This window comes from Solanum lycopersicum, chromosome 4 (assembly GCF_036512215.1).
Source record: "Solanum lycopersicum chromosome 4, SLM_r2.1".
NCBI lineage: Eukaryota > Viridiplantae > Streptophyta > Magnoliopsida > Solanales > Solanaceae > Solanum > Solanum lycopersicum.
The window spans coordinates 68,277,500-68,304,985 of NC_090803.1; the positions used below are offsets into that span (position 1 = coordinate 68,277,500).

The 27,486-nt window shown below is 34.6% G+C and overlaps 5 protein-coding genes across 7 annotated transcripts; 3 read left to right on the forward strand and 2 right to left on the reverse strand.

Moving 5' to 3' along the window:
• Positions 1-150: 150 nt before the first annotated feature.
• Positions 151-4,778, reverse strand: LOC101246051 (mitotic spindle checkpoint protein BUBR1). Its single transcript, XM_004238422.5, has 11 exons — positions 4,388-4,778; positions 4,153-4,212; positions 3,885-4,029; positions 3,633-3,790; positions 1,800-1,881; positions 1,660-1,726; positions 1,534-1,588; positions 1,019-1,187; positions 834-922; positions 592-672; positions 151-521 (listed from the first exon to the last, which is right to left on the reverse strand). The coding sequence occupies exons 1-11, from the start codon at positions 4,585-4,587 to the stop codon at positions 458-460; spliced, it is 1,170 nt and encodes a 389-aa protein (XP_004238470.1). The 5' UTR covers positions 4,588-4,778; the 3' UTR covers positions 151-457.
• A 1,834-nt stretch (positions 4,779-6,612) lies between these two features.
• On the forward strand, positions 6,613-7,358 carry LOC109120159 (calvin cycle protein CP12-3, chloroplastic). The gene is given in 1 exon segment (XM_019213733.3): positions 6,613-7,358. A coding segment is annotated over 1 exon segment (369 nt). The 5' UTR covers positions 6,613-6,892; the 3' UTR covers positions 7,262-7,358.
• Positions 7,359-7,518: 160 nt separating this feature from the next.
• On the forward strand, positions 7,519-17,016 carry LOC101246628 (chlorophyll a-b binding protein 7, chloroplastic). Of its 3 annotated transcripts, none has more exons than XM_069297495.1 (7): positions 7,519-7,878; positions 8,030-8,261; positions 8,327-8,493; positions 8,636-8,782; positions 9,394-9,526; positions 10,258-10,350; positions 16,416-17,016. In XM_069297495.1, the coding sequence occupies exons 2-7, from the start codon at positions 8,148-8,150 to the stop codon at positions 16,716-16,718; spliced, it is 957 nt and encodes a 318-aa protein (XP_069153596.1). In that variant the 5' UTR covers positions 7,519-7,878; positions 8,030-8,147; the 3' UTR covers positions 16,719-17,016. The 3 variants fall into 3 exon arrangements, 2 of the variants coding, with proteins under 2 accessions (XP_069153596.1, XP_004238472.1); XR_011220940.1 differs by lacking the exons at positions 7,519-7,878; positions 16,416-17,016 and adding exons at positions 11,101-11,931; positions 12,279-12,499 and having other exon boundaries at positions 7,904-8,261; XM_004238424.5 differs by lacking the exon at positions 7,519-7,878 and having other exon boundaries at positions 7,904-8,261.
• A 14-nt stretch (positions 17,017-17,030) lies between these two features.
• LOC101246922 (uncharacterized) lies at positions 17,031-18,396 on the reverse strand. Its single transcript, XM_004238425.5, has 2 exons — positions 17,928-18,396; positions 17,031-17,775 (listed from the first exon to the last, which is right to left on the reverse strand). Exons 1-2 carry the CDS (start codon positions 18,394-18,396, stop codon positions 17,258-17,260), a joined length of 987 nt encoding a protein of 328 aa, XP_004238473.1. The 3' UTR covers positions 17,031-17,257.
• A 297-nt stretch (positions 18,397-18,693) lies between these two features.
• On the forward strand, positions 18,694-22,103 carry LOC101247215 (galactan beta-1,4-galactosyltransferase GALS1). Its single transcript, XM_004238426.5, has 2 exons — positions 18,694-20,964; positions 21,417-22,103. The coding sequence occupies exons 1-2, from the start codon at positions 19,985-19,987 to the stop codon at positions 21,781-21,783; spliced, it is 1,347 nt and encodes a 448-aa protein (XP_004238474.2). The 5' UTR covers positions 18,694-19,984; the 3' UTR covers positions 21,784-22,103.
• The last annotated feature ends 5,383 nt before the right edge of the window (positions 22,104-27,486 follow it).

Here is a 27,486-nt window from a genome sequence, read left to right on the forward strand (position 1 = left end):
AAAGGCAGGATTTTGAAGTCCATAGCTCAAGTAGTAAATAACTCTTTCGATACCAGGAAATAATTCACGGTGTACACACCCTTTAAAATTGTTGGATGGGGATTATTAACAACAAAATTAATCATCATAAACAAAATAAGAAAACCAATGTGAAGCAGAACTCTTTAACCAAGAGCTAATTACGAGAAAGCGCAATTGTATACTACATCAATAACTGTTGCAATCATATAAAATCATTCCATCTAAATAACAAAATACTGGAGGATTTGGCTCAAGCCTGCCAAAACCAAACATACAACAATGTCTCCTCAACTCCACTCGATATATTTAGAACATCTGTAACGGTGCTTGCACTGGGCAAAGAGGAATTGTCTCCATACACTTTTAAGATACAAGTTGAGTAACTCTGAGATGAGAAACCCCAGCACACAATGATGACTTTCTTCTGTGAGATCGATCATCTTGGTAATGAGCTTGGTGGAAAATAACGCAGGGGATTCTCCCTCAGCAACTCAGTCTCCCTGCATACAAGTGCATTGTCAAAAAGGTGCTTTCTTTTTATTGAAGTGAAGAAACAAACTTGATACTTACTTTTTTATGTCTTTGTCATCTCCTCGTCTAAGCTGCAGACTAGAAGCCTTTACACCAGCAGCAGAGTCCTTCTCCTGTGCTCTGCCAAAGATGAAGGGGGGCAACAAAGAAAGTCAATCCACAAACTAACACTATTACAATAGCTGAAAATCTCCTTGTCTTGATGCATGTACACACACTGTTAAGTGTTAACTATGTGTTGTTCGCACTCAAAAAACCATTGTATCTATATGGGTACTCACTTGGCACATTCCTCATCCACAAAGATCTCTAGGCACGGAGTGGTGGTAGTAGTAGCTCCTCGATTTCTAAGCCCGTGTCTTTGAGGAATCTGTAAGAAATATTTTTGTTAATGAGTTTTCTTGTTCCTATCTGTTTGGACAAAAAATCAAATATTCTATTTTGAACTCTCTGGACTCAAACGGACCTTATTAGATGTCCACTTTGAAGGGATTGCCTGATTCTCCTTGTTCCTATCTGCTCGGGCACCAAGACAGTGCCATGATGTATTCTCTAGCTTTGGTATTTCTGATTGAAGAGTTGATGACATTCCGGCATTTGCATCTTTGTAAATGGAAAATAGGCTCCCCTGAGCTCTGCAAAATAGATAAAAATGAGCCAGTGTTTCTACTAGAACTGGGCATGCAAAAAGGTAAGTATTTCCTGCAACCTTGTTATCAGCATCCTTACACTCCTTTTCCTTCAAGTTATGGAATAGGCAGCAATAACAACAAAAAGTTCTTTTCCACATTGCAAAGGATTTAAGGTATTTAAAACAAGAACTCATCAGAATCAGATCTCTTGCCTGACATAGCAGCTTAACTATGTGATGATAAGAACAAGTAATAACGACATAGATTTGTTTAACTCATGGTGTTACTATGAAAAATGCAGGGACACAAGAACGTAACTTGGGAGAAAACAATAGTGACTCACACTTACCTATCTGGTTTCATTTTCTTCCGGGACAATTCAGAAGTTCCTGTTGTTTGGTTTCCTGCAAAGGCAAAAACAATGTTAACCAAAGCAAGCAGACACCCTGAAGCTACGACATAGAAATGCACTTACGAGCTTCCCCCCTAGCCAACAGTGTGCCAAAGCTTCTCATTGGAAGCTGGTGTTCTGTTATCTCCTCCTGAAATACAAATCGTCACAAATTCAAATCAAAGCAAACGACAATGGACTTAAGTCGTCACAATAATTGATACCTCTGCTGCTTTGGGGCGACCCATTGAACGACTGAAAAACTTCTTGTAGGATACTTTCAATTTCTCTTCAGGTTCTGCATTCCTGATTCATAGGAGACGGAAATTTTAATCATAAACCAGCTGAGGGAGTCAGTAAATAGGCTTATAAGTGGATGAGAACAAGCAGGAGGAAGGTTACTTGGTGTAATCAGTGTTCTGTACTTGTATTAACTGTATCTCTAATGGAAAAGACTCATTAGTGGCTAAGAAAGCTTGAAAAAAGAGCATCCACAATCTTGTTGAGGCAGCCCAAGGGGTCGTTTAGTTGTTGGTTAGATTATTCATATATTAAAATCTGCATAAACTAGTACCATTTTTGGCAGCATTTTAGTTGCTATGTATAAAACTCAGCACATCAAGTATGGTTTTTTGCTTACGGTTTACAATCTCACATAACTAAAACATGTACTAGTTAGGCGTCAATCTATGTATTATTTTATGCAGCTTTGAAGATGGTATAACTAATACATGAATTAGTAATACGTAAATAATTGAACCCTACATAACTAATACCTGCACAACTCTATCCAACAACCAAACTACCCCCAAAGGTATTTAGGTGTCAGGTAATATCTAAAACCAATTGAGCATCCACAATAATATCATGCCAAATATATTAGAATTTTCACCTTGCTGTAGCATTATTCTGCCAGCAAGTTTGGCCAGCATCATAGCATTCACATCCCCATCAGAAGTTAAAACAAGTAGAGAGAGAATATAAAAGGTCCCTCAAGAATGAGGCAAATGTGAACAAGAAATAAATATTTCAATATATTCTTATGTCAACAGTTGATAGCTAGAGCATTTTATTAGAAACACATACAGAGACTTGCTGTTTTGAAGGCATGAAATGCTCTTAGTAGAAAATCATGCTATACAAGTTACAAACAACATGATTAGGTTGTGTAATTAAGCAAAGTTCAATGAACAGTGGCACTGGCTATTTTGCATGCTGCCATACCTGAAATATCTATATTAGCTAAATAAATGATTAATTCCAGAGCACAAATTTCTCAATGATAACGTCTCTGTTGTTCATCCTGTACAAATGCTTAACATAATTGTGTGACATGGTACTATCTGATTCAATTGATGCCTATAAAGGAACCAATCATTTCATAATTCAAAAAGATACATGTAGTTCTTCATAATCATATTACTCGGCTTATACAAAATTTCCTTAATAAGGATATCAAATATGTTCATCATATGGCAATTAATAATTATAAAGTTTTCTAGAAGCATACCACTGTCATACGATCACGGCCTTTAGTTTATTATTCGGTCACATGAGCATATATTGAAAGAACATAAAATAAGGGACCGTAAGCAATGTAATCTACCACAGTTCTGACCTCTGAGCTTATCAAATGAAATTGTCTTAGTATTCAAGGTATGAAAATTAGTAGGTCAATATGAAGGGGACACCACATACTTATCCGTGCAGCTTCATACTTAACACTGAACTCATTTTGGCGAAGCTTCAAACATAAATCCCCTCCCCCCCCCCCCCCCAGCCCCCACACATTACTCAATACTAGCATACAATTAATGCAACTTTCGTAGACATCATTAGACTTGACATATCAAACGCTATTTGAACAAAAATATCAGACAGCAATTCAATAAACCATTTGAATGATGCATCTCACATCATAGACAACATATAGCATAACTTCTCTGGAACCAAGACGTGTTCACTTGCCTAGTGTGAAGTGAAACACAATGTTAACTATGCAAGAACCTAACTTTACGGCTAAAATTAAACCAAGGCTCAATGGAAACACAACTTACATAGATAGCCCCCGATTGAAGATCTCGTTTGCTGTTTTAATTTTATTTTGAGATTCCATGTGCAAAGCATAGGCTATGTAGAATGAAGAATGTGTCAGTCCAATTTTGTTAGCCTCCAGAAAGCTATAAATGACTTCAGCATCCATACAATTTTCAGCCTGCAAAGAGCCATCAATAAGAAAACTGATTTACCAAATTGCATGATGAGAAGATTTAGGGGCAAAAGAATGGATGTGGAGAAATCAAACTCACATATTCCAGCCACACTTTCAAGTAACGGAGGTCATTCTTATATAGTTCATCGTGCCAAAAGGTGCGGACACATTGTTCATAAATAACTATAAGTCCAGAACTGTCCCCACCGGGAGGGAAAGCCTCTTGCACCCACTTGATGCACCTTCACAATTTTAATGTAAAATTATGTCAGCAGTTTATTCAATAACAGAGATTGACTCATTAAATGCTAGTAGAAGATATAAGAGTTGAAAAATTATTTGCATCTGAAAAGAAGAGCACTCACTGGAGCCATGGGTGAAGAGGATCTTCACCTTTGTACTTGTCAATTGCTTCAATAAATTCCCTAATCAGAAAGAGTTGAATTCAAAAATTAATAAGGGATGCAGCAACTGCTACTATTCTACAACTAGCGTGTACATCTTAATCAAAATCTAGTGCGGGATGGAATAGTAATTGCATTTTGGACCAACCTCAGGAGTAAATGTCATGAAAATGCAAAGAAGAAGAAATAGAGGAACCTTCGTTTGTCAAGAAGAGATTTCTTGAGTTGATAATCGGTACTAGACTTAAGAGCATTATTGAGAAGATTAACGTTGCGTCCTCTCTTCAAAGGTCTGACATTTTCCTTGAAGAGTTCCCACTCGTGACCAGTCTCTTGCTTCGACGCTAAGAACTCTGCCTCCTTATCCAATACGTAATCTCCTCCTACCTTCTCCATTTCTTCTTCTTGCTGCTTCCTTGTGGTGGTGTTTTTTTGAGAGCCTTCTTTCAAATTTGAAATTGTTTTGTGCCCTAAACCCTTCCTTTCATAGCCGTTGGACCCTCCTTTAAATTCCAGATTTTCGCAATATTATTGGTCCCACCATGATTGAATATAAGATAAGTAATGTTTTTTAACGAGTGCGCTACTACAAACAACAAAGTGGGCCAAGTACATCGAATTTAGACCGTTGGAATTTACCCGGAAATTAATAATATGACCTATTAGTAAAATATTTAATTCAATTTAATTCAAATTTAGAGATTTAGTTTATGTGACAATGAAATCTTATTTGCAATCAATCTGATATTCACATAATATTTAACAATTTTCATCAATAAGAAGATATTTTTAATCTAATAGTTTGACGGGAATGATAGTTTTGAGCCGAAATATAGTTTAAGGATAAATATGAGCTATTTCGAATAGTTTAAGGGTATTTTTTACCCCTTTTCCATTTATTCTATGTGGCAGTAGAACCAAATTGACATGGAATGTGACATCCACATGACATTTAACAAATTCCGTTAATAAGAAATATATTTTTGACCCAATAGTATTATGGGAAGGATAGTTTTGAACTGAAATATAGTTTAAACGTAAATATGAGTTATTTCAGATAGTTTATGAATATTTATGAGTCTTTTTCGTTAAAATAATAATTAATCAATATTATTTATTGACTAGTGGTTAATTATAAAAATAATACAAATTTATAATTTCAAACATTTATTTTTTAAAAAATACAAAGATTAAGTTATTAAAAATACATTAGAGATGGCAATGCGGTGGTGTAGGGTGGGGTGTTGCGGGTTGAGCTTAACCCGCAAAAATTTTAATCTGCCGCGCCTCGCCGCGCCCTGCATGACAACTCTTTTCATTTTCAACCTGCCTCCCATAATTTTTTTAATATTTTCTTTTTCTAATTATATTTGATACTAAGATAAAATTCATAAAAATAAATTTATCTTTTCATTAAGTTGTATTAATTTAATAGGATAGTAATTTAAAATTTAGGCCAAATACAGAAGCAGATCCCTAAACTTGTTAGGTTTTTTTCCTCAGGTACCTTAACTACGTCATTTTCCTATTGAATAATTGAACTCCCATAATTTGTTCTGTTTAATCAAACACTGTTGTCTGATGTGAAATCAGATTTGTGAGGGGTATTGATAGAGGATACATATGTTGTTCCACAAATAATTAGTCCAATTGAAAGTGAAAATGTTTGAGAATAATTATGTTTTACTTGAGTCATTTGAACACATTAGAAAACAAATGAGACTAACACAGTTAGTCTTCATTCCTTCAATCAAAATTATTACAATTCGAACACAATTGAAGACATTTACAATAGAAAAGCTGATCAAAATCAACCAACAGTGTTTTAAAGAAACAAATTATGGGTGGTTGAATGATTCAATTGAAAAATGACGTAGTTGAGGTACATGAGGGGAAAAACCCAACAAGTTTAGGGATTTGTTTATGTAGTTGGCCTAAAAATTATTTTTAAGAGGTCAACTGGGAAATTGGTAAGAAATTTTATTATTTTTATTAAACCATTTTTATTTATTATTTTAAATATTTTAGTAGCTTAAAAGAAATTATCTTAATAAATAATGTTCTATCACTCTTATAACATGTAAAAACTAAAAATAAGTTTGAATTCACATAAAATTACATATACTTGCAACCCGTCCCACTCCACATTAATTTTTAAAAAGCCTACTTCAATCAGCTCCACATCTAACCGCACCACACAACCTTAAAACCATAAACATAGCCATAAACATACCCCTCGGCACACACATCCAATCCCATTGCCATCTCTATAACACACGTGTATAAATAACAATTTGCTCATTTTGTAAGATTATATAAAAATTAATTAATTTTTTAGAACATGTAAAAGAATTGATTTGAAATAGATGCACGTTTTTGTAAAAACTAAAAACTAAAAAAATCAAAGCAAAATTTGATAAAACTGAAAGTCCACCCAGGAGAGGAGAGGAGAAGAGAAAAAGGCAAAGGTGGAAGAACTGTTCCCATGGGCCCCAAGCTGAAGATGGAACCTTATCTCCAAACCGAGAAATACCAGACGATGTCGTTTTATGTTAGTTGAGCAGTACTAAATGATGCCCTGATTGTGATAGAGATATGAGATTATATTGTTCGTTATAATTTCACAAGAAATCTGTACATTTTTTTTTCCACCAGAAATCAACAGACATCCGAAAAAAGTCATCTATAATAAATAATTGTGATGGCTTTGAACTTGAAGCAGGCATCTATATTCCCAATTCATGTTGCTAGTGTAACTGGATCCAGGAGGAAAGGAGTGCAAAAGGTGATGATGATGATGAGTGGATCAGCAGGAGTACCAAAGTATAAGGGGACGCAGATGAGAGAAAAACAGCTGACGGAAATGATAGAGAAGAAAGTGAAGGAAGCTAAGGAGGTATGCAGTGAAGACGCCAGATCGGACGAGTGCAAGGTGGCATGGGATGAGGTGGAAGAAGTTAGCTAGGCTAAGGTGCATTTGCGCATCAAGCTTCAGCTTAATCAAGATCCCCTTGAACCTTACTGTCAAAATAACCCTGACGCCGACGAGTGCCGCACCTATGACCATTAATTAATTAATTATTAGGATTTCACTCTTGTTGTACTTGGACTTGTCTACTGTATTTCTCTCCAATTTAGAATGATTACAGTTAATTACTAGTACAAAACCCTCCATCTGCTTTTCAGGTTTGTTATATTAGTTATATCTTCACTGCTTTATGAAGCATTAGTTAGGTAAGTTCAAATGTCATGTCCATATATATACAGACGAATAAAACAAGTAGATATTGAGCGACGTTAAATTCAAGCTTCTCATTATAAAGCTCTGGACATTAGTCATAGTAAGATACAAAAATCAATTGAAGCAAACTTGTTTTCAAGCATATCACTTGTTAAGGGTATATGGGTCCAGTTGATGAGTATTGGATGGTTTTATTTGAGATTCAGGCCTAGTAGTTATCGTTAGAGATTAGAATAACTTGTGTTCAACGATAAATATATGGAATGGAGTTTGTTTCCTCACATCACATAGGGGCATATATTATCACCCCCACCAAGGCTGATATTGTATCCACCCGGAGAAAGGCAAACAAATGTGCAAGTTTTTTTGTTAAATGAAAGTCACATACGTGAGACGATTTGATTGTTTGAAAAGTTCTCGGCATTCAATTATAATTTCTTTTAAAGGTAATTTACTACTATCACATTTTTCAACTTAAAACGAAAATGAGTAGGAGTCGTATATTTTAAAATTTTGGACTTCAATAACCTTATTTAAAAACTATTTGAATCTCTTGTAATTGCGTTTGATTGGTTGAATCTCTTGTAATTGCGCTAGAAGAAGAGATTACTTTTGGGTTTTGAGGCTGGAAAGGAACCACGTCATGACTTTTGTTGCAAAGTAGTGAATCTGAAGAAGAAATGGGCAAAGGAGATTGTACAAGTGGTCATGAGTCATGACACTGCTTCAGCTTCCCCATCTATCGTCCTCCGTCCCTAAAGACCAAAGGTTGTATCGCAATGCAAGTGCACTCGATCCCTTTTCGCGTCACAAGGCTTCATGGCAAGAGGTGTGTTTTTGCTTCTTCTGATTGCCATCAAATACCACTTAACTTAACTAATCAATTCTATTCAGCTTGCCGGCGTTCTGGTATTCTCAGCGATTCCTTTCACCGCTGTCAAAGCTATCGCCAACAGTACCTTCGGTGAAACACTCCGTAAACGATTAGAAGAGAGAAAGAAGGTTGCAGTAGAGAATTCAGCTAAGTTCAAAGCACTTGCACTAATGGCAAGAAACGATAGGTAAATCCCTATCTCTTGGTAAGCCATTCTCCTCTGTAATGCATCCATCTATTTTCCACCACTGTGAAAATGTTCCTATATTATACTGTTATGCATACCCACTTTTGTTTTCACTATTATCATTTGTTTGTCTTCTTTGCAGTATCTGGTATGGAGAAGATCGCCCCCGCTGGCTTGGTCCAATTTCTTATGACTATCCTGCTTATCTTAATGGGGAGCTACCCGGGGACTATGGATTTGATATCTGCGGGTTGAGCAAGGATCCCGTGGCCCTTCAAAACTACTTTAAGTATGGATTGGATTTTGCTTTTATTAACTCCTTCAAATGTTCTTTTGTTCTGAGTAGATAATGTATAGTATTTTCCCAAAAAATGCAACATCATATGCCATTAAATTATTTGTGACCTTTTATGCTTCTTCAGAACATGTATCCATTTAAAGACGAGCCTCTCACTAAAGAAATGAACAGAGCGAGGGCCTACGATAACCTACTGAGAAATAACCACGATCCTAAGGTGATTGGTCACAACTCACATGATTCCATCCTCTTTTAGTTGGAATAAAAGCAGACATGTTTCTTGAGCATAAATGTAGCCAAAAAAAGTTATAAATTGGTATTTGAGGGGAAGTAGCAAAGGGTTGCAAAATTCATATCTGGTCAGGGTTTAGGGCCACACATAGACATGAAAGTTGTTCTACTCCCAGACATTTTTGGAATGAGAGATTGAACATCTTCTAGCGTGGTTGTTCAGAGATCCCATTGTGTAATCTTTTGGGGAGCTTTTGAAATTCTCAAAATAGCAACAAACACACACTCATACAAACTATTTGTTCAGAAACCACGTAGAAGCTCTGTTAAATTCTATTCGAACTTATTTCAGTTGTCATGGTTACTCACAGTTATGAAATATTGCATGGTCGTTGGGCTATGCTGGCTGCTCTTGGTGCTTTGATTCCAGAACTTTTAAACCTGACAGGACTTTTCCAGTTTGTGGAACCTGTTTGGTGGCGAGTGGGCTACTCAAAGCTTAAGGTTGGTATCTTTCATATATGCGTTGTAACTTGACTTCCCTTGGTTGATAGATGCTGCTTCCCTTAGCTATTGATAATACGAGTCCAAAAACTCCCATGCTTGTTCTTTCCTCCAATCTCGCCTCTCCAGTTATCGACTCAGCGGAACCTTGTCTGTCGACCCAAACAACTCATGTCGAATGTGCAAGTAGGTGAGATCGGATGAGTTGATAATGCTACAAGGAAGATAAATAACTATAGTAACATACTCCAAAGTAACTTAATATCTTCCAACTATTTGTACAAAATGGATTTGTTTTATGATGAGCCAAACATCCACTAGAATTCTATTTCTTGGCAAAGTTATTATTCAACACTGCTGTGTTCTGTGTAATTCCTACCCTCCCAAGACCCCACTTGTGGGATTACACTGGGTTTGTTGTTGTTGCTTCCTTGTTCTCAGGTTTTCGAGTAAACATAATTTGGATTGATTTTACAAAAATTGTCGTTCAAAATTTCAATTTTTAAATTCTGATATAATTTTCTTATGAAATTTCATTCTTGGAATCTAGTGTTTAACATGCTATTCCTTTCAATAATTAATTTGTATCACTATCACCCACCTATTTCATATTCTTATCAGAGTGTTGTTCCACTTGATTATTGACCTCATATTGACCTTATAAATTCAGTATCCAGCGCTTATTGCAGGTATCCTTTTTTAATCTTATATATTTCTTTCATTTTTTCAAGGGAGATACACTTGACTATTTAGGGATCCCTGGACTCCATTTAGCTGGAAGTCAAGGAGTCATTGTCATAGCCATTTGCCAAGCCCTTTTGATGGTGAGTGTAAACACTTGCTCTATGTGTATCCTTCCAGTAATTATTTCTATTGAGGTTAAATTAGTCATTACACATAGCTGTTAATGTAATTAATTAGTTGTTAATTCAATTAGTTAGTTTAGCTTTTCAGGAAGTTAGTTATAGTTTTCTGTTTTGGTTAGCTTCTGTTTTTGGTGGTTATATAACCACAGCCTGCTCACATTTTCTGTTACACAACTGAATGAAAATTGTTCACACATTTTCAATGCCTCTTCTTCTTCCTCTTTAATCAAGCTTTCATCCATGGAGGTTTTGCAGCTCTCTTCAATTTGACATGGTATTAGAGCAGGAACGTTCCTGATTTTCTTACCTCTTTTCTTCTTCAATCTGCGCATCAGATCCTCTGTAAACTCGATTTTTGTTTTTCAAAATACAATGACAAATTCTGCATCTACGAGCACTGCATTAGACAGTGTTCCTTCATCTGGGATTGATGCAGGGAGTCACTTTTACATTCATCCCTCAGACAATCCTGGAGCAGTACTTGTACCAGTTCCTTTCAATGGCACTGGTTTTCATTCATGGCGTCGTAGTGTACTTCGTTCCTTGTCAGTGAAGAACAAGCTAGTGTTCATCAATGGTGAGTGTAAGAGACCAGAGGTGAATGGGTGAGATGTGATGATATGGTCACTTCATGGATTCTCAACTCTCTAGATCGAGACATTACTGATAGTGTTGAATATGTTAATGATGCTTTGGAATTATGGACAGAACTGGAGGATCGATATGATCAGACGAATGGAGCAAAATTGTATCAAACTCAGAAGGAGATAAATGACCTTAATCAAGGTATTCTCGATATCACAACATATTACACTCGTATGAAGAAACTTTGGGAGGAGTTAAACAGTCTGTGTGTTTCAAGTCAGTGTAGTTGTGTGTGTGTATGTGGAGCTAAAGCTAATGTTCAGAAGGCAGAGCAAGACAGACGTTTGATTCAATTTCTGATGGGCTTGAATGTGGTATATACTACAATTAGGGGAAGTATCTTGATGATGAATCCCTTGCCATCCTTGGCACAAGCTTTTGCCTTACTAGTGCAGGAGGAAAAACAACGAGAATTTAAACCAAATAATCAACTGTTTACTGAGAGTAGTTCTCTAGCTGCAGTTTCATCAAGTTCAGGAGGTAGAAGTTTTCAAACAAACTATTCTACCTCCAACACAACACCAAGAGGAAGACCTTTCTGTGACTATTGTAGAAGACCAGGACATGTTAGAGCAAAGTGTTACAAGTTGCATGGCTATCCATCTAATGACACAAATGGCTCTGCTCGTGATCAGCATAATCCAAGGAACACAGTTCAAAACACATATCCAAATCCAAGGCATAACAATAAAGGAAGAGGTACATCAGCAAACTCTGTAAGACTATCCTGTGATGGAGATACTAGTGGACAAACAAAGGAATCAAGTTCAACATCTTGTAATGACCCTCAAGGAAATGAGAACATCAGTATCACCAAGGAGCAATATGATCAAGTTTCTCACTTGCTGAATCAGTTTCAAAATGATGGAGTGTGTGGATCTGTGAACTTTGCAGGTGGTTTTGCTTGCTCTTTTTCTCTTGATTATATCAAACTTTCATGTGAATGTTTCAAAACAAGGACTGACCTATGGATTCTGGACTCAGGAGCCTCTCATCACATGACTTTTAACAAAAATAACCTTGTAAATCCAGTAAATCTACCTTATCCTATGTTAGTCAAATTACCAAATGGATATAGAGTCAAAATCACAGTGGTTGGTAGTGTACATCTTACACCTAAAATCATCTTGTCAGGAGTATTGTATGCCCCCTCATTCAAATACAATTTAATCTCCATCAACTCTCTTGTAAACCATCTTCAATGCACTGTCTCTTTTTCTAACACTTCTTGTCTGTTGCAGGCCCCTTCACTGAAGAGGCCTCTGGAAATTGGTAAGATGCATGATGGCCTTTATTTCCTCTGCTCAGATTGCTTACAAAAGAATTCACATGCTCAACATTATTCCTCTTCCCTTTACTCTTTATCCAGTAATAAAGTACAATGTACATCTCTTTCTTGTAACTCTCATTCAGATGAAATAAACTCTTCTCTTGTTGGTAATAAAGACAATGTTGCTAACAACTCTTTTATTTCTAGTTCCTTTCCTAATGATAGTGTGGATCTGTTGTGGCATTATAGACTTGGTCATGTACCCTTTGTGAAGATGAAAAATATATCTTCCATACCAGCAAAATTCTCATCATGACAACCTTTCTTCTGTCCTATATGTCCCATGGCAAGACAATCCAGATTACCCTTTCCACCAAAAACACACACCACTACTGGCATTTTTGAACTATTACATGTTGACATCTGGGGTCCATATCAAACAACAACTCATGATAACTTCAAGTATTTCATTACCTTAGTAGATGACTTTAGTAAATCTACCTGGACACAACTTCTAAGCTGTAAAAGCAATGCTTTCCATGTCCTTAAAGCCTTTATACTCATGGTTGAGAACCAGTTCAGCACCACTGTTAAAACCATCAGATTAGATAATGGTTTGGAATTCACTAGCAATGAAACCACTCTATTTTTTCAATCCAAAGGGATCATCCATCAGAAATCCTGCCCCTATACTCCTCAACAAAATGGTGTGGTCGAAAGAAAGCACAAATTTATTCTTGAAACAGCAAGGGCTCTACTTTTTCAGTCTAAACTCCCAGTGAAATATTGGAGTGAATGTAACTTGCTTCCACATATCTTATAAATAGACTACCTTCTTTTCCTCTCCACAATAAAACTCCATATGAAATTTTATATAAACACAAACCTATCTACTCTCACCTAAAGAGTTTTGGATGTTTATGTTATCCTACTACTCCAAAAGTTCACAGAACTAAGTTTGATCCCAAAACCATACCACATGTGTTTGTTGGATATCCTTATGCTACAAAGGGTTACAAAGTCTTGAACCTATCCACTCAGAAAATCCATGTCTCAAGGGATGTTATTTTCCATGAAACTATATTTCCTTTTGCCATGTCTAAAGACCCTACTCACTTCCCAAAATTTCCTTTCCATTGTGTGTCCCTTCATGATTATCCAACATCATATGATGATCAAGATTACTCCAGTAAAGAAACAACCACATCACCTACTCATATCACACCTGAAAATTCCACTTCACCTACTCATATCACACCTGAAAATTCCACATCCATACCACAGCTTAGAAGATCCCAAAGGCTACATAAGACTCCTACATACTTGACTGACTATGTTCACAATGTACCATCCTCAACTGTTTCAAATTCACAACCACCACAACCACATTCTTTACCCTTGAATGCCCTTTTCACTCTTAAACATTATGTGTCTCCTGATGTCTTTAGTTTTGATAGTCAGTCCTTTATAATGAATATTTCTCATGACTGTGAACCTAATTCATATGAGGAAGCATCTATGGATCCTGCATGGCAAAAGGCAATGACACAAGAGTTCCTTGCCCTGCATGACAACAATACTTGGACTCTCACAAACCTGCCAAAGGATAAGAGGTCTGTTGGTTGTAGGTGGGTTTACAAGGTTAAACACAAGGCTGATGGAAGTGTAGAAAGGTATAAAGCAAGACTTGTAGTAAAGGGATATACTCAACATCATGGCATAGACTATACAGAAACCTTCTCACCTGTGGTCAAGATGACCACTGTGAGAACACTTATTGTTGCTGCTGCAAAGAAACAGTGGAACATACATCAGCTTGATGTGAACAATGCCTTCCTACATGGAGATTTACATGAAGAAGTGTATATGGACATTCCACCAGGTTTGGCCACTCCTCACAAGGATTTAGTTTGCAAATTAAACAAGTCATTGTATGGTTTAAAGCAGGCTAGTAGGCAGTGGTATGAAAAGCTGACTGAGGCACTACACACAAGAGGATATGAACATTCTCCTCATGACTATTCACTGTTTTACAAGAAAAGAGGTGCATCTAATGTCTTTCTAGGTGTTTATGTGGATGATATCTTACTGACAGGAACAGACACTAATGAAATTGATGAGCTAAAAAGGTTCCTTGACAATCAGTTTAAGATCAAAGATCTTGGCAGACTACATTATTTTCTAGGCTTAGAAGTCTTGTACAAAGATGATGGGATTCTGGTTTCTCAGAGAAAGTTTGTGTTGGATCTTCTCAAGGAGTTCAATTGTGATCACATGGCTCCTTTGTCTTCTCCACTAGATCCAAATATCAAGCTAAGATCCCATGAAGGGAAAGTTCTGGATGACCCTACTTATTACAGAAAACTAATTGGCAAGTTGAATTTCCTCACACATACTAGGCTTGATCTCGCTTATGGTGTACAACTTCTCAGTCAGTACATGCAAGATCCTAGAGAGCCTCATCTACATGCTGCTTTTCATATGTTAAGATACCTCAAGAAAGATCCTACTCTAGGTGTTTTCATGTCATCTGCTGCAAACTTTGATGTACAAGCATATTGCGATTCTGATTGGGCTGCTTGTCCTGATTCAAGGAAATCTGTTAGTGGTTACATTGTATTGTTAGGCGACAGTCCTATTAGCTGGAAGTCCAAGAAACAAGAAACAATTTCACTCTCTTCAGCTGAAGCAGAGTACAGATCATTGAGAAAAGTAGTAGGTGAATTAACCTGGTTGCAAAGGTTGTTTGAAGAGCTGAATATATATCAGACTGCACCATTTCCTGTGTTTTGTGATAGCCAAGCAGCCATACATATTGCTAAAAATCCTGTTTTTCATGAACGTACGAAACATATAGAAGTGGATTGTCATTTTGTGAGATCAAAACTCCAAGAAGGGCTCATTTCATTACATCATGTTGATACTACTAATCAGTTGGCAGATGTTCTTACAAAAGCACTTACTGGGATTAAGCATTCTACAATTCTAGACAAATTGGTTTCGATCACCTCTGCTCCAATTTGAGGGGGGGTATTGAGGTTAAATTAGTCATTACACATAGCTGTTAATGTAATTAATTAGTTGTTAATTCAATTAGTTAGTTTAGCTTTTCAGGAAGTTAGTTATAGTTTTCTGTTTTGGTTAGCTTCTGTTTTTGGTGGTTATATAACCACAGCCTGCTCACATTTTCTGTTACACAACTGAATGAAAATTGTTCACACATTTTCAATGCCTCTTCTTCTTCCTCTTTAATCAAGCTTTCATCCATGGAGGTTTTGCAGCTCTCTTCAATTTGACAATTTCAATGCCGTTCTTCATAAAAAAAAAAAGAATTATTTCAATTGCCGAATGTGTTGAATGTGAATCACTTTCTGGTTATTTGAATTCTTCTTGTAAACGGTGCATTTTATCTCTTGCAATACACTCATTGTGGGACAAGGTAGGCATTTTGCAGTCGTGGAGATGGTTGCAAGTACAATGAATCTATGAGCTGAAGTAATGCTTTTAGCTCAAGATACAGTTTTCCAAGGTTAAGATAGTGACCCTATAGATCAATCCCTTTCTAGAAAAGCCAATGTAGCTTTGTGTTCAAATGCGTCCATACAGCTGATGCTTGATTGGTTGAATATGATCAATTGATGTCTGCTTCCTTCTGCCATTCTTGTCATAATAATTTAACTGTGCCGATCGAGCAATGCATTTGAGAGTGATGATTTTGTTGAAAAACATTTAATGGTCCATTGGGATAGAATGCAAATGTTGATCTTAAGTTCGAATTAAATGTCTGTTATTGCATTCAAGGGACAGCTTGCTATTTTTCTCTTAAAATCCTAGTGCCAAATGACATATTGAATAATTGTTTATGAGCTATAGCTGGTGAACATGTTGAAACAATTCTCATGGAGATAATCCCATGCCTAGAGAAGAAATAGGACAGTAAATTCTGTAACTGTAGTATATAATCTGGCCATTTCTACACAAAAGAAACCACCATCTAGTTGGAACTTGACTTTGGAAATGGCTTTTTTCACATGAACAATGAGGGAATTTTTACTTGATTTCTTCTGTTCTTGCAATTAACTGTTCTTTCATACTTTTCTGTGCATAGGTTGGACCAGAATATGCAAGGTATTGTGGAATTGAGGCTTTGGAACCGTTAGGAATTTACTTGCCTGGTGACATCAACTATCCTGGAGGTGTTCTTTTTGATCCATTGAATCTCTCTAAAGATCCGATGGCTTTTGAAGAGCTAAAGGTTAAAGAAATAAAAAATGGGCGCCTTGCTATGGTTGCCTGGTTAGGCTTTTATGTCCAAGCCGCTCTTACGGGTAAAGGCCCTGTGCAAAACCTTCTGGAGCATATCTCAGATCCATTCCACAATAACTTGCTCTCCATTCTAAAGTCTCTGTAAGAGAATTCACTTATCCAAAGTTGACAATGGGGTTTAAGCCTCCCAGGTATAATTGTTCTGTCTTCTTTATATTTAAGGCTGTAATATGTGAACTCATAATTCATCTGAAAATAGTGTCATACCTAGAAAAGGTGAAGACATGTTGTGCCCAGAAGAGTATTTGAGGTTGTCCATACCAATGAACCTTATATGGTCTTGTTTATAATGGGATGTTAAATGACTATTGTTATTGTTTAAACTTCTGTTTATGATGGGATGTAAATAATAAGGAAGCAAGTATGTTGCTTGTTATTTCTTATGTGACACGCTTCCTTTTTGTTATATCTAGAAATTTATTCATTCTGCATTATAAAAGCTTCAGGAAGTTATCATATTAAACAATTTAACAAAGAAATTCTCATGTCTTTTAAGAATAATAATAAGGAATATTTAATTTGCATTTTGTTTCACTTTCTTTAGTGTGAAAAAAAAATGGAGCGGAAGGGGTTTGGAAATATTGATTGGGATGGAATGGTGCTTCCTGTGCGTTGAGGTATACTTCATGCAATTCTTCTTCTGTTAGTGCTTCTTCTTCCTCTCCCAATATTCTGAACCAGAACCTCTCCGACCCCTTCTCCAAATCCTTCAATAAGACCGCCAATAAATTCAATAACCACCTGAGATGCTAGACGAGCAGCAGTCCCAAGCATAGTGGGCTTTTCAGGAGGCTTGATCCCATATTCTTGAAGCCCATTGATCATGGACTTAGCACACAGTGCATGAAGATGGTAGTCACAGACTGTGCAGCTGTACACTCGACCTGATGACCTTTTCTTCTTGCACTCACTGCACACCATTCCTGGTTGATCATTACCACCACCAGCACCACCTGTTAAAGTGTTTCCTTGGGGTAAGACTTTTAGTAGGTGCGGATGATTGGGAAATTTAATCTCGGTGGAAAGCATGGCACAACAAGGATGCATCTGGAAATTACAGGATTTGACTCTGCATCTAAATGTGAATCCTTTGGTGGACTTGCAGCAGACATCACACCTTGGCCACGCTATTCCAGCTTTAACTGATTTGTTTAAGAAAAGAACATGTGAAAATTCTGGAGATGGGAAATACATATCACAGAACTTATGCCAGACAACATATGTATGCATTTAAGCTTATAGAAGCATATATCTTGCCAAAAAAAGTACCACTTTGTGTAGGAATCATGTGTACCTTGTTTAGGTTTAGCATGGAAGACGAGTTGGTGCTGTCCATGGAAAGGATGAGCCTTAAGAGAGGGCGGAGATAAGGCACAGAAGTGATGAAGCTGAAAATCACAATCTTGGCATGCATACCTACGGCCAGTGCCAAACTCCTTGCAACCTGAGCAGGTAAATAGTTCTGAGAGAGTGATCTCTGCAAGCGGGTGCTTTGAGTGAGTATGATGAACAATGGTTCCATTGTGATTAGCATGATACCCGGTGTGATCATCAGGTGGCTGGGGCGATGTTGGGAACTCTATGTAGGTTGGAGTAGGAGATGGCTGGTTGCCGCCCTTGGTCTTTGCGGCTGAGGAATGAGCAGAGACAGCTGAGAGTGGAGCGTGTGCCAACGGGAACGATGAGGTATTGTTCAATCTATTCATTGTTACTATAGATGTCCCTGATCTCCTGAGGGGTTTTATACTGGTGCTGTTCATCATGTTCTAATTTGGTTTCAAAAGAGAGAGTCTGAAGAACCTTATTGAGTAGAATGTGAGCTAGCTCATATATTTATGCTTGCTTTGGATGCCTGGCTACAGAGAATTTAATCTAAATTATCAAGTTAAAGTAATCACGATAACAGTAGGTTGATTGATAACGTAAAAGTAATCTAATTACAGGGAATCTTTTGAATGAATAGATATATAGATGAATCATAAAGTTGTTGATACAGCTAATCTGGAATTGAGGCATAACAAATTTGATTTATTAATGAAACCTACACGAAGCAATTTTATTTGCTCGATAAAGTCAGATTAGCTTTTCTTTGCTAGTGGACAAGTTTGATTTTTGAGGGAGAATGAGGCCCCTCTCTTTGGTACCTTTTATTCTCTGCAATAACAAGGAGCAGTATTTTCCAACCAAGTATGTCTTCTTTTTTCCCTTTTCTCTCTTTTTTACTACACCCTAGTAGACAATAAAAGCCATGGCACGAATCAAAATCACTTTCTTGGAAGATACTTATTCCGGTATAAAGTAGAGGCGTAGAAAATGTTAACATCTTATTTTTCTTTTTGGAATTGCTTATAAGAGTTTGCCACATTCAACCCTCAATGGTTTGGTTAATGAAGTGGCCTGAGGTCTCAAATTTGAACTCCAGAGACAAAACACTAGGTAATTACTTTCCATTTGTTCTAGCCTTGATGGACAAAGTTATTTGATATCTATTGCTAATAGCAAGTGACAAAATATGTTGTCCGAGTATGCACCAACAGGTTTGGACACCACAATTATTAAAATAAATAAGAAAGAGTTTACCACATTCAATAAGTGGTTTCGTGTAGTCTGTAAAATAAAGTTGAAAATCTTTATCCTATTCCAATTTGCAGAAAAGCTACTAAATACTACTACTGTAGATGATGGTAGATATTGAGCATTCTCCTTCTCTGCTGTCGAATCTATATGATTAATGATTTACTGTAGTTGGTTGGACTTTGTGTTTCTTATGATACCCAATTATTGCTTGTGGATATTTAACTACTACCGCATATATTCGTAGCTATTTTTTCTTCATTTTCCCTTTTAGTTATGGTTTATTTGATTTAAGTAACCAAGACATTTAACACTGTCTTGTACTATGAATACAGATGCACAACGTTACTGTAAGGATCAGGGACTTGAATATTGATCTTTTGCTTCTTCATTTTTCCGTTGTTAAATGTTGAATGTCGTATTTCTTCCTTCTTTGATTACGTAATTAATAGTAGACATAAGGCTAAAGAGAGAGCCAAAAAAAAAAGGAGAAAAAATATGACATTTGTTCTTAAAAACCTAGTTTGACAAGGAAAACACCCCTCCTATTAAATTAAATGTTTTAAACGGAAAATCCATAATTTCCTTCTTTTCCCCTGGATTAGGCAAACAGAAAATTTGTCTCCGTAATAAGTAATTGCGATGTATTTTTTTTTTATCGTTGGTAAAAGATGATGATGGCAATATTGGTAATAAAGAAAAGATCCAAGTGCGTTATTGTAGGAGAAATTTGATAAGTGTCTGTCCATAGAGTCTCTGTCTTTGTCTTGTCAGCCAATGGCTAAAACTCCAAGTAATTTGGTAGTGACATTGCTCGCCTTCACTCTTGTGATGCTCATTTGGAATCTCCAACCTTACTACGATACCATCCTTAATCCCCCTGCATCCTCCAACATTACCGACCCTAACAAACGAACCTTCATTACCTACGGCAATGCCGCCTCTCTCTTCGTCCAGATGGGAGCCTATCGCGGCGGTCCCACTACTTTCGCCGTCGTCGGTCTCGCTTCCAAGCCGCTTCACGTCTTTGGCCGCCCATGGTATAAATGCGAGTGGATCCCCAATACTAATACAAACTCATCTAAGGCCAAAGCCTATAAGATCCTCCCTGACTGGGGTTACGGCCGTGTCTACACTGTGGTGGTTGTGAACTGCACATTTACTGTGAATCCTAACCTTGATAATAACGGAGGGAAGCTCATTCTCTACGCTTACTATAGTGAGTCACCCAAGAGATACGAGAAAATCACAGCATTGGAGGAAGCACCAGGGTCTTACAACCAATCCAAGTTCAGCCCGCCATATACCTACGAGTATCTGTATTGCGGTTCCTCCTTGTATGGGAATTTGAGTGCATCTAGGATGAGGGAGTGGATGGCCTATCACGCCTGGTTTTTCGGGCCCAGCTCCCATTTCGTGTTTCACGACGCCGGCGGGGTGTCATCCGAGGTAAGGGCCGTGCTGGAGCCGTGGGTACAGGCTGGTAGGGTCACGCTTCAGGATATAAGGGACCAATCCGAGTTCGATGGCTACTATTACAACCAGTTTTTGGTGGTGAATGATTGCCTCCATCGCTACAGACACTCTGCCAATTGGACCTTCTACTTTGATGTTGACGAGTACATATATCTTCCTGATGCCAACACTACTCTCGAATCTGTGTTAAGAGACTTCTCCAACAATACTCAGTTCACCATTGAGCAAAATGCCATGTCCAGCATCCTCTGTTTGAACAATTCCTCTCAAAACTATTCCAGGTTAATCTCCATAATTTCTCTACAATTGTTTTCACTTAATTATATCATTGCTCTTCTTGTTTCTTTGTCATTGATTTTCTCTCTTATACAAAGGCATTCGTTTATCTCTTAACTAAAACTTGATTGATTGATCCATCTTTTAATGCCTATTGGCTTATTAGTAGTCGATACTTTAGGGGTTGCTGATCTAAGTTCCTTACCATCAATGCCTATTCTGTTAAATTTGAGATTCTCTTTAAGAGTTTCTGAAGCTTTCCTTCAATTGTAAGTGCATGTTCATGTGTTTGTATTTACAAAGAATGCAGTCACATTAATATATGGTAGAACCAAGTTTTGCACTCTACTATTACAATTTGTCAAAGGTATTTGCGTTCCCATCAAATCAAATCAACAATGAAATGAAAATCTTTTAACATCTTGCTGTCATACTCTCCGTTTGTTATTAATTACAGGCTGTGGGGCTTTGAGAAGTTGTTGTTCAGAGACTCGAGAAGTAACATTAGGAGAGATCGCAAGTATGCCATACAGGCAAAAAATGCGTATGCAACAGGTGTGCACATGTCGGAAAATGTAGTAGGAGGGACTTTGCACCAGACAGAAACTAAGATCCGCTACTATCATTATCACAACTCCATCACGGTACATGAGGAGCTGTGTCGTGAGTTTTTACCCATGTCTGCTAAGCATAACATAACCTGGTTCGATAAGGTACCCTATGAATATGATGACAGCATGAAGAAACTCACCCAAACCATCAAGGATTTTGAGCGAAATACTATCAATATTAATGCAGCTCCCGACCATACCAATAACTCATAGGACCAGTTATTTCACCCTTACATAGTACAGCAGTATTGTACCATAATTTTAGTTACCACAGTGAAGAGAAAGGAACTGGTGAACAAGTGTTTCAGTAGTAGTGTTCATCCCTACTCCTAATTCTTGCAACTCCTGTAGGGTCACCACACTTTATTTCTGCTGGCTGGATTTGGTTATTAATATCAAATCATTCATTTGTATCCACATATTGCAAAGTTAGGTTGATTTGGGAAAAGAGAGAGATGAGGATTTGTCTGTAAATGGTAATCGTTAACATTTTCTTTTGCGACTACAATTCACTTCTTTCCTTTTCATATTCATTACAATCCCTTCTTTTCATTTGTTACTCTAGAGTCTGGTGGTTGTCTTTCACTCATTTAAGAAGCAGTTTGTGACTAGACATTTTTTAAAATATAAATAAAAAATAAAATGTCACTGCTATACAATTTACAGAAACCTCCCGGTTAGAGCCTGCTTGGCTCAGCTTAAAAGCCGGTCAAACCGACTTAAAAGTTGGTTTTTGGTTTATTTATCTGTTTGGCAATACTCAAAATAACTTATTTTAAGTTAAAAAAAAACTTATTTTAAGCAAAAGTTAAAAGCTGGGGTAGGGATGTTTTTTTTTCTCCAGCTTTTTTAAGTTGACCACATTTTTACCTTTTTACCCTTAATATTTTTATACAATCTCCAAATTACTCACATAACCCTAACATCTCTTTCTTCTATTTTTCCCTTTTCACGTGTGGATGATAGACAATTACTATTACTAATGAATGAAAATAAAATAAATCTTAAATCTTTCAAGTGATCTATTCAAATTATATATTATTAAAATGTAAAATAAGTTGCACATATAACTTGAATAAAAATTTATATTCCTCTTATAAATAATTTGTGATAATAAAGAAATATGTGAATGATAGACAATTATTATTACCTATGGATGAAACTAAAATAAAATCTTAAATCGTTCTTTAATCTATTCAAATTATATATCTTTAAAATCTATAATAAGTTTATATTCCTCTTATAAATAATTTGTGATGAGAAAGAAATATGTGAATGATAGCAAAATATAATTATTTATGACTGTAAAATATAAATTAATTAACTTTTATCATGTTAACAGCTTTTAAGGGTATTTCAGACATTTTGATTTAAAAAACTGTTTATCAGCACTTATTTGCCAAACACATCAACAATTTTTTTTTAACTTCAGCACTTTTATCCAAACGCATAACTGCTTATTTAAAAATAAGTTTCAGCACTTTCGAAAGTACTTTTTTAAAGCTGCTTTTATTAAGCCCATCCAAACGGGCTCTTAGTCTTTTGTCTGTTAACAATAAAGGGTGTATTATTTCTATTGACGTGGATATAAATATATAGCCAACAGTGCAATATAGGTACTATCAAATATACATAGTGAAATTAGGTTTTAAGTTTAACTCACGCCCCCAAAGCTAACTGGAGGAGAATTATCTAAGTTTTATAAGGAGTCCACTCATCTCATTAATCATTGATATGAGACTTTTTCATTCTTTAACACATACCATGATAAAGTATGAACATTTCGTTTTAAAAAAATTTAGTTCTTTTGAGTGAACATATTTTAATTGTATTCTGGACATTATTATTACTATGAAATGTGGTTAGATTCACAAAAGCTAGAAAGAAAACATATGCAGAGTCTAAATTAGGGGTGTATATGATCGGGTCAATTTGGATTTTTTAAGTATCAAAGCAAATTATTTATGTTAGATTTTTAAATCTATAAACTAAATCAAACCAATAAAATTTGGATTTTTCAACCTCGGTTTTTTTTGAACTTTTCGACTTTTTGGATTTTTTCGTAAAATTATTCATACAAACGTATAATTTACTTGTAATTCAATTATTTCTTCAGTCCTATTAAAATACAACATTGCAATGTGTTTCTTAAGCATATAATACAAACAATGATATGATTAATGACACTAAAATATTCAATAATGAAATTGTGTAAAAACAAATAGTGCAAATTAACAAGTCATAATGAAAATTATCATAATTTAGAAGTACTAAATCATGCTAAAATAAGTTTAATAAGTATTAGTTACATGACTAAATATTAAAGGAAATTAAAATTAGATTATGTATTTTAATTGTCTAAACCAATGTAAAATCAGAACAAATATTCAATATTATTGTCATTCTTAGTGTTAAATTGATTTCCTTTTTGCATTAGTATTAATTTGATTTTGATTTAAGTTTTATTATAATTACCAACACCTGTGGACTATCATCTTTATGGAACCATCCAAAATTCTAAGTTTCAAACTTGAAATAATATATTAAAAGATAAAACTATGAAAAATTATAAGATATATTTAAAAGTTATATCAAAGTAAATATTTCTCTGTATAAAATAAAAATTTAAAATTATATATATAATGTCGGGTTGATTTGGTCTCGAGTTGATTCTTTTAGTTAAAACAAAACCAATCCAAATATAGCCGAGTTTTCTTTTTCAACACCAAACCAAGTCAAATCAATCACTAATCAAATTTTATTTTTTTCGAATTAACTCAATTTGCGGTTCGAATCCGTACACCCTAGTCTAAACCATCAAAGATGAATGGGGGGTAATATAAGAAGAGAATAAAGCCCATTCCATTTAGTCAAAGCCCAAAAGGGGTTTGGATTGGAGCCGCTGTTGTGTTGGAGGTCTTCTGCTGACCAACTATTCAAACACATACGCTAAAATGGTTCAAATGATTTATCCATTTTTTGTGGTTGGAAGAAAAAACAAATCCTTAATTATTCAATCTGGAGTATGAATCAATTTTTTAAAAAAAAGATATATTAATATTTGTTGACACATAAATTGTATGGTGGGAGAATTAAAGTACCTGTTAATTGATGTTGGATTGGAAATATTATTCTTAGAATATATGAAAGCAGCTGGGATGGGGTATCTATCTATCTGCAGAAAAGTTAAGAGATAAAAACTGGAGTTTGTTGAGTCAACAGAAAACTCTCGTCTTACTTATTTGATGATAGATATAAACCCCTGTTAGGAATAAGGATTTTAAATTAATTTTTGTCCTCTTCATTAATATTCTCTCAACATATTACCATTGTTTATCATATTTATCTCTCTATGAAACCACCAAATTAAGTGGGTACCAATAAAATACGGAATTCCAATAAATAAATAAAATATACATATTGGACCACGCCATCGTGCGGCTTTCATAAAATTAAAAGATCAGTACGGTCAATTAATGCAATTTAGTAGAAGAGAGCCATATTATATAATTATATTATTATTAATTTGAAGAAGATATATACGTTACCATAAAAATAAATTTAATTTTTAGCGGAAATGGAATAACAAAAAGGGTTAAAATTTTATTGACATTAATTATTATTGTCTTTCTCGCTATCATATTCGGTGGATGAGCCCTTTCACTTTGAATCTGATATTTATAAAAACGCTAATTATTTCTAGAAAAATGTGCCAATTAAACTGTTGTTGTTGATTATTTTTTATGTAGTGCTACATTAATTATTTGGTACTCGAAATACAAAATAATATAATAATATAGTGAAATAAAACAATTAAGACAATCTATAACAATTCGTTTCTAGTAGTGTTAGTACGATATATTGTAGGATTGGGATTTATTATTTTACTAGTGAACGTATACGCGCTTCGCGCGATTATAAAAAATGATAAGTTATGAGTAATTTTATTAAGTATCATATAAATAAAGATGTGTTTGTAATATAATTGTTAGACCTTGATTTTTTATAGCAAAGAATAATATATAAATTTAATGCATAATTAATCTTTCGAGTTTTTGCGGACATCCACTCCATAGGTTGATCATAATTTAATAATTTGCATCTTATTTTTTGAGTCAAACTAAAATATGCAAATAATAAACATAAAGAAAATAAAAAACAACAAAAAAATAAATAAATCAATGTGATGATTTCTACATAATCTAACAATATCTCTCAAAAACATAACAACAAAAAAATTAAAGTGATTATTTCTATAAAATTTTAACTATCTTTATTTATACGGCTATAATATCTAATATCAATATGATTATTAATTACTTTAGAAATTAGAAAAATAAAAAGTTGTTAATGTAATGAATATCATTAAAACTTATATCAAACAAAATAACTTTTTAGTTTCTTAACATTTTATTTAATACTCCTTTACAAAGGTAAATTAGATCACATTAATTCGATATTTTAAACAGAAAAATCAGATATTCTAAAACTATATGAAAAGTACTATAAATTACATTTTTTTGCATATTAATATGATAAAATAAAAATCATGACAAACAATTACAGACAGAGGAAGTATAATAATTAAAGAATTGAGTTGTAAATGAAGGGGAAAAAAAGAAAAACAAAAAAACAAAAAATCAATTATTAATTAATAATCAGTTATACTTTTCCAAAAATAAGAAATTCAAAAGCTACCGTTTTGCTTACATATAAAAATATATTTCTTAAATATTTCTCTTCCTTATATTTCGCTTATTACCTTTTATTTTTGTAGTTTATATATATATATATATATATATATATATATATATATATATAAACTAAACTCCTGCTACTCAAAAAAAGATGAAGTTTAAAAATTAAAAAGAATAAGTTATAAATAAATTTTTGATAAATTACAAAAAAAATAAAAATCTTTAAAAATGAGCGTGATAGAAATTTATCAGAATTTAAGAAGTGTTTTATTTTTTAATAAATGAAAGAAATTTAGGAGAATGAAAGAAAAAATTTAGAAAAATTAACTAATAGTATTTTAATTTTAACTAATAGTAATTTAATAATGATAAAAAAGAAGATATTTTAATTTTTTTCAACATTTTACCACAAATTAAATGAAATTAATTGAGAGAAAATGGGCAGAACATATTCATGGTAATAAAAGGATACATAAATAAAACATACATATTTATAAAAAATAATAGGAATAGAAGGTACAATGTTAAATTATGGAAATAAGGATCAGAGTTAAATACATTTCTTTTAAGAAAATTATAAAAATAGAAGGTACAAAAAAGAATTTCAATAAAAATAATAAATTGTAGTAATGATAAAGAAAAATAAAAATTAATAAATTGTAATAATGATGAGAAATTTGATTTTTTTTCAGATGTCATAGATTAGAGAAAATAAAAAATTAAAATATATAACAAAATAAATGACTGGAAATTAAACTTAAATTTTAATTATATTACATAAAATATTTTCTTTTATAAAGAAAAAACACAAATGTTCTATCAATGTTTATTAGTCAATAAAAATTAAAAAATAGTACAACTATCAATTCCAAAAGTGGATCGATTCTCAATAATCAAAAAGGAAAATAAATTATAGCACTAACTAAATTTAAAAAAAGAAAAGTAAATAAACAAATGCAAAAGAATGGCAAAAGCTTCAGAGGTTTTCAAACTCCATATTCAGTCGTCTTCGTCGATCAGCAGCGCAGATATTCATGGCTATCTCGACACCATCACATTCATCCGACTTTCATCTTTTACATACAATCTCATGTCCAACATGTAGCAATCTAATGGTATGGTTTATATAGTATTCAAAAGTTAATGTTAAAAAACTTTTCAAATTCTCTAATTAAGTGTAAAGAATAAATTTTCTTAAATTTTACAATTAAGAAAAATG

What these genes read in the sequence shown, in the direction of transcription:
- LOC101246051 (XM_004238422.5), bottom strand. Translation starts at nt 4,587, where the DNA reads ATGGAGAAGGTAGGAGGAGATTACGTATTGGATAAGGAGGCAGAGTTC. An exon ending in CCTCTTCACCCATGGCTCCA is followed by an intron (nt 4,030 to 4,152) that starts GTGAGTGCTCTT and finishes AAAATTGTGAAG; the next exon opens with GTGCATCAAGTGGGTGCAAG. An exon ending in AAGAAAATGAAACCAGATAG is followed by an intron (nt 1,188 to 1,533) that starts GTAAGTGTGAGT and finishes TCTATTTTGCAG; the next exon opens with AGCTCAGGGGAGCCTATTTT.
- LOC101246628 (XM_069297495.1), top strand. Translation starts at nt 8,148, where the DNA reads ATGACACTGCTTCAGCTTCCCCATCTATCGTCCTCCGTCCCTAAAGAC. An exon ending in ACAAGGCTTCATGGCAAGAG is followed by an intron (nt 8,262 to 8,326) that starts GTGTGTTTTTGC and finishes AATTCTATTCAG; the next exon opens with CTTGCCGGCGTTCTGGTATT. An exon ending in TGGGCTACTCAAAGCTTAAG is followed by an intron (nt 9,527 to 10,257) that starts GTTGGTATCTTT and finishes CATTTTTTCAAG; the next exon opens with GGAGATACACTTGACTATTT.
- LOC101247215 (XM_004238426.5), top strand. Translation starts at nt 19,985, where the DNA reads ATGGCTAAAACTCCAAGTAATTTGGTAGTGACATTGCTCGCCTTCACT. An exon ending in TCCTCTCAAAACTATTCCAG is followed by an intron (nt 20,965 to 21,416) that starts GTTAATCTCCAT and finishes TATTAATTACAG; the next exon opens with GCTGTGGGGCTTTGAGAAGT.
- LOC101246922 (XM_004238425.5), bottom strand. Translation starts at nt 18,396, where the DNA reads ATGATGAACAGCACCAGTATAAAACCCCTCAGGAGATCAGGGACATCT. An exon ending in CCATGCTAAACCTAAACAAG is followed by an intron (nt 17,776 to 17,927) that starts GTACACATGATT and finishes TAAACAAATCAG; the next exon opens with TTAAAGCTGGAATAGCGTGG.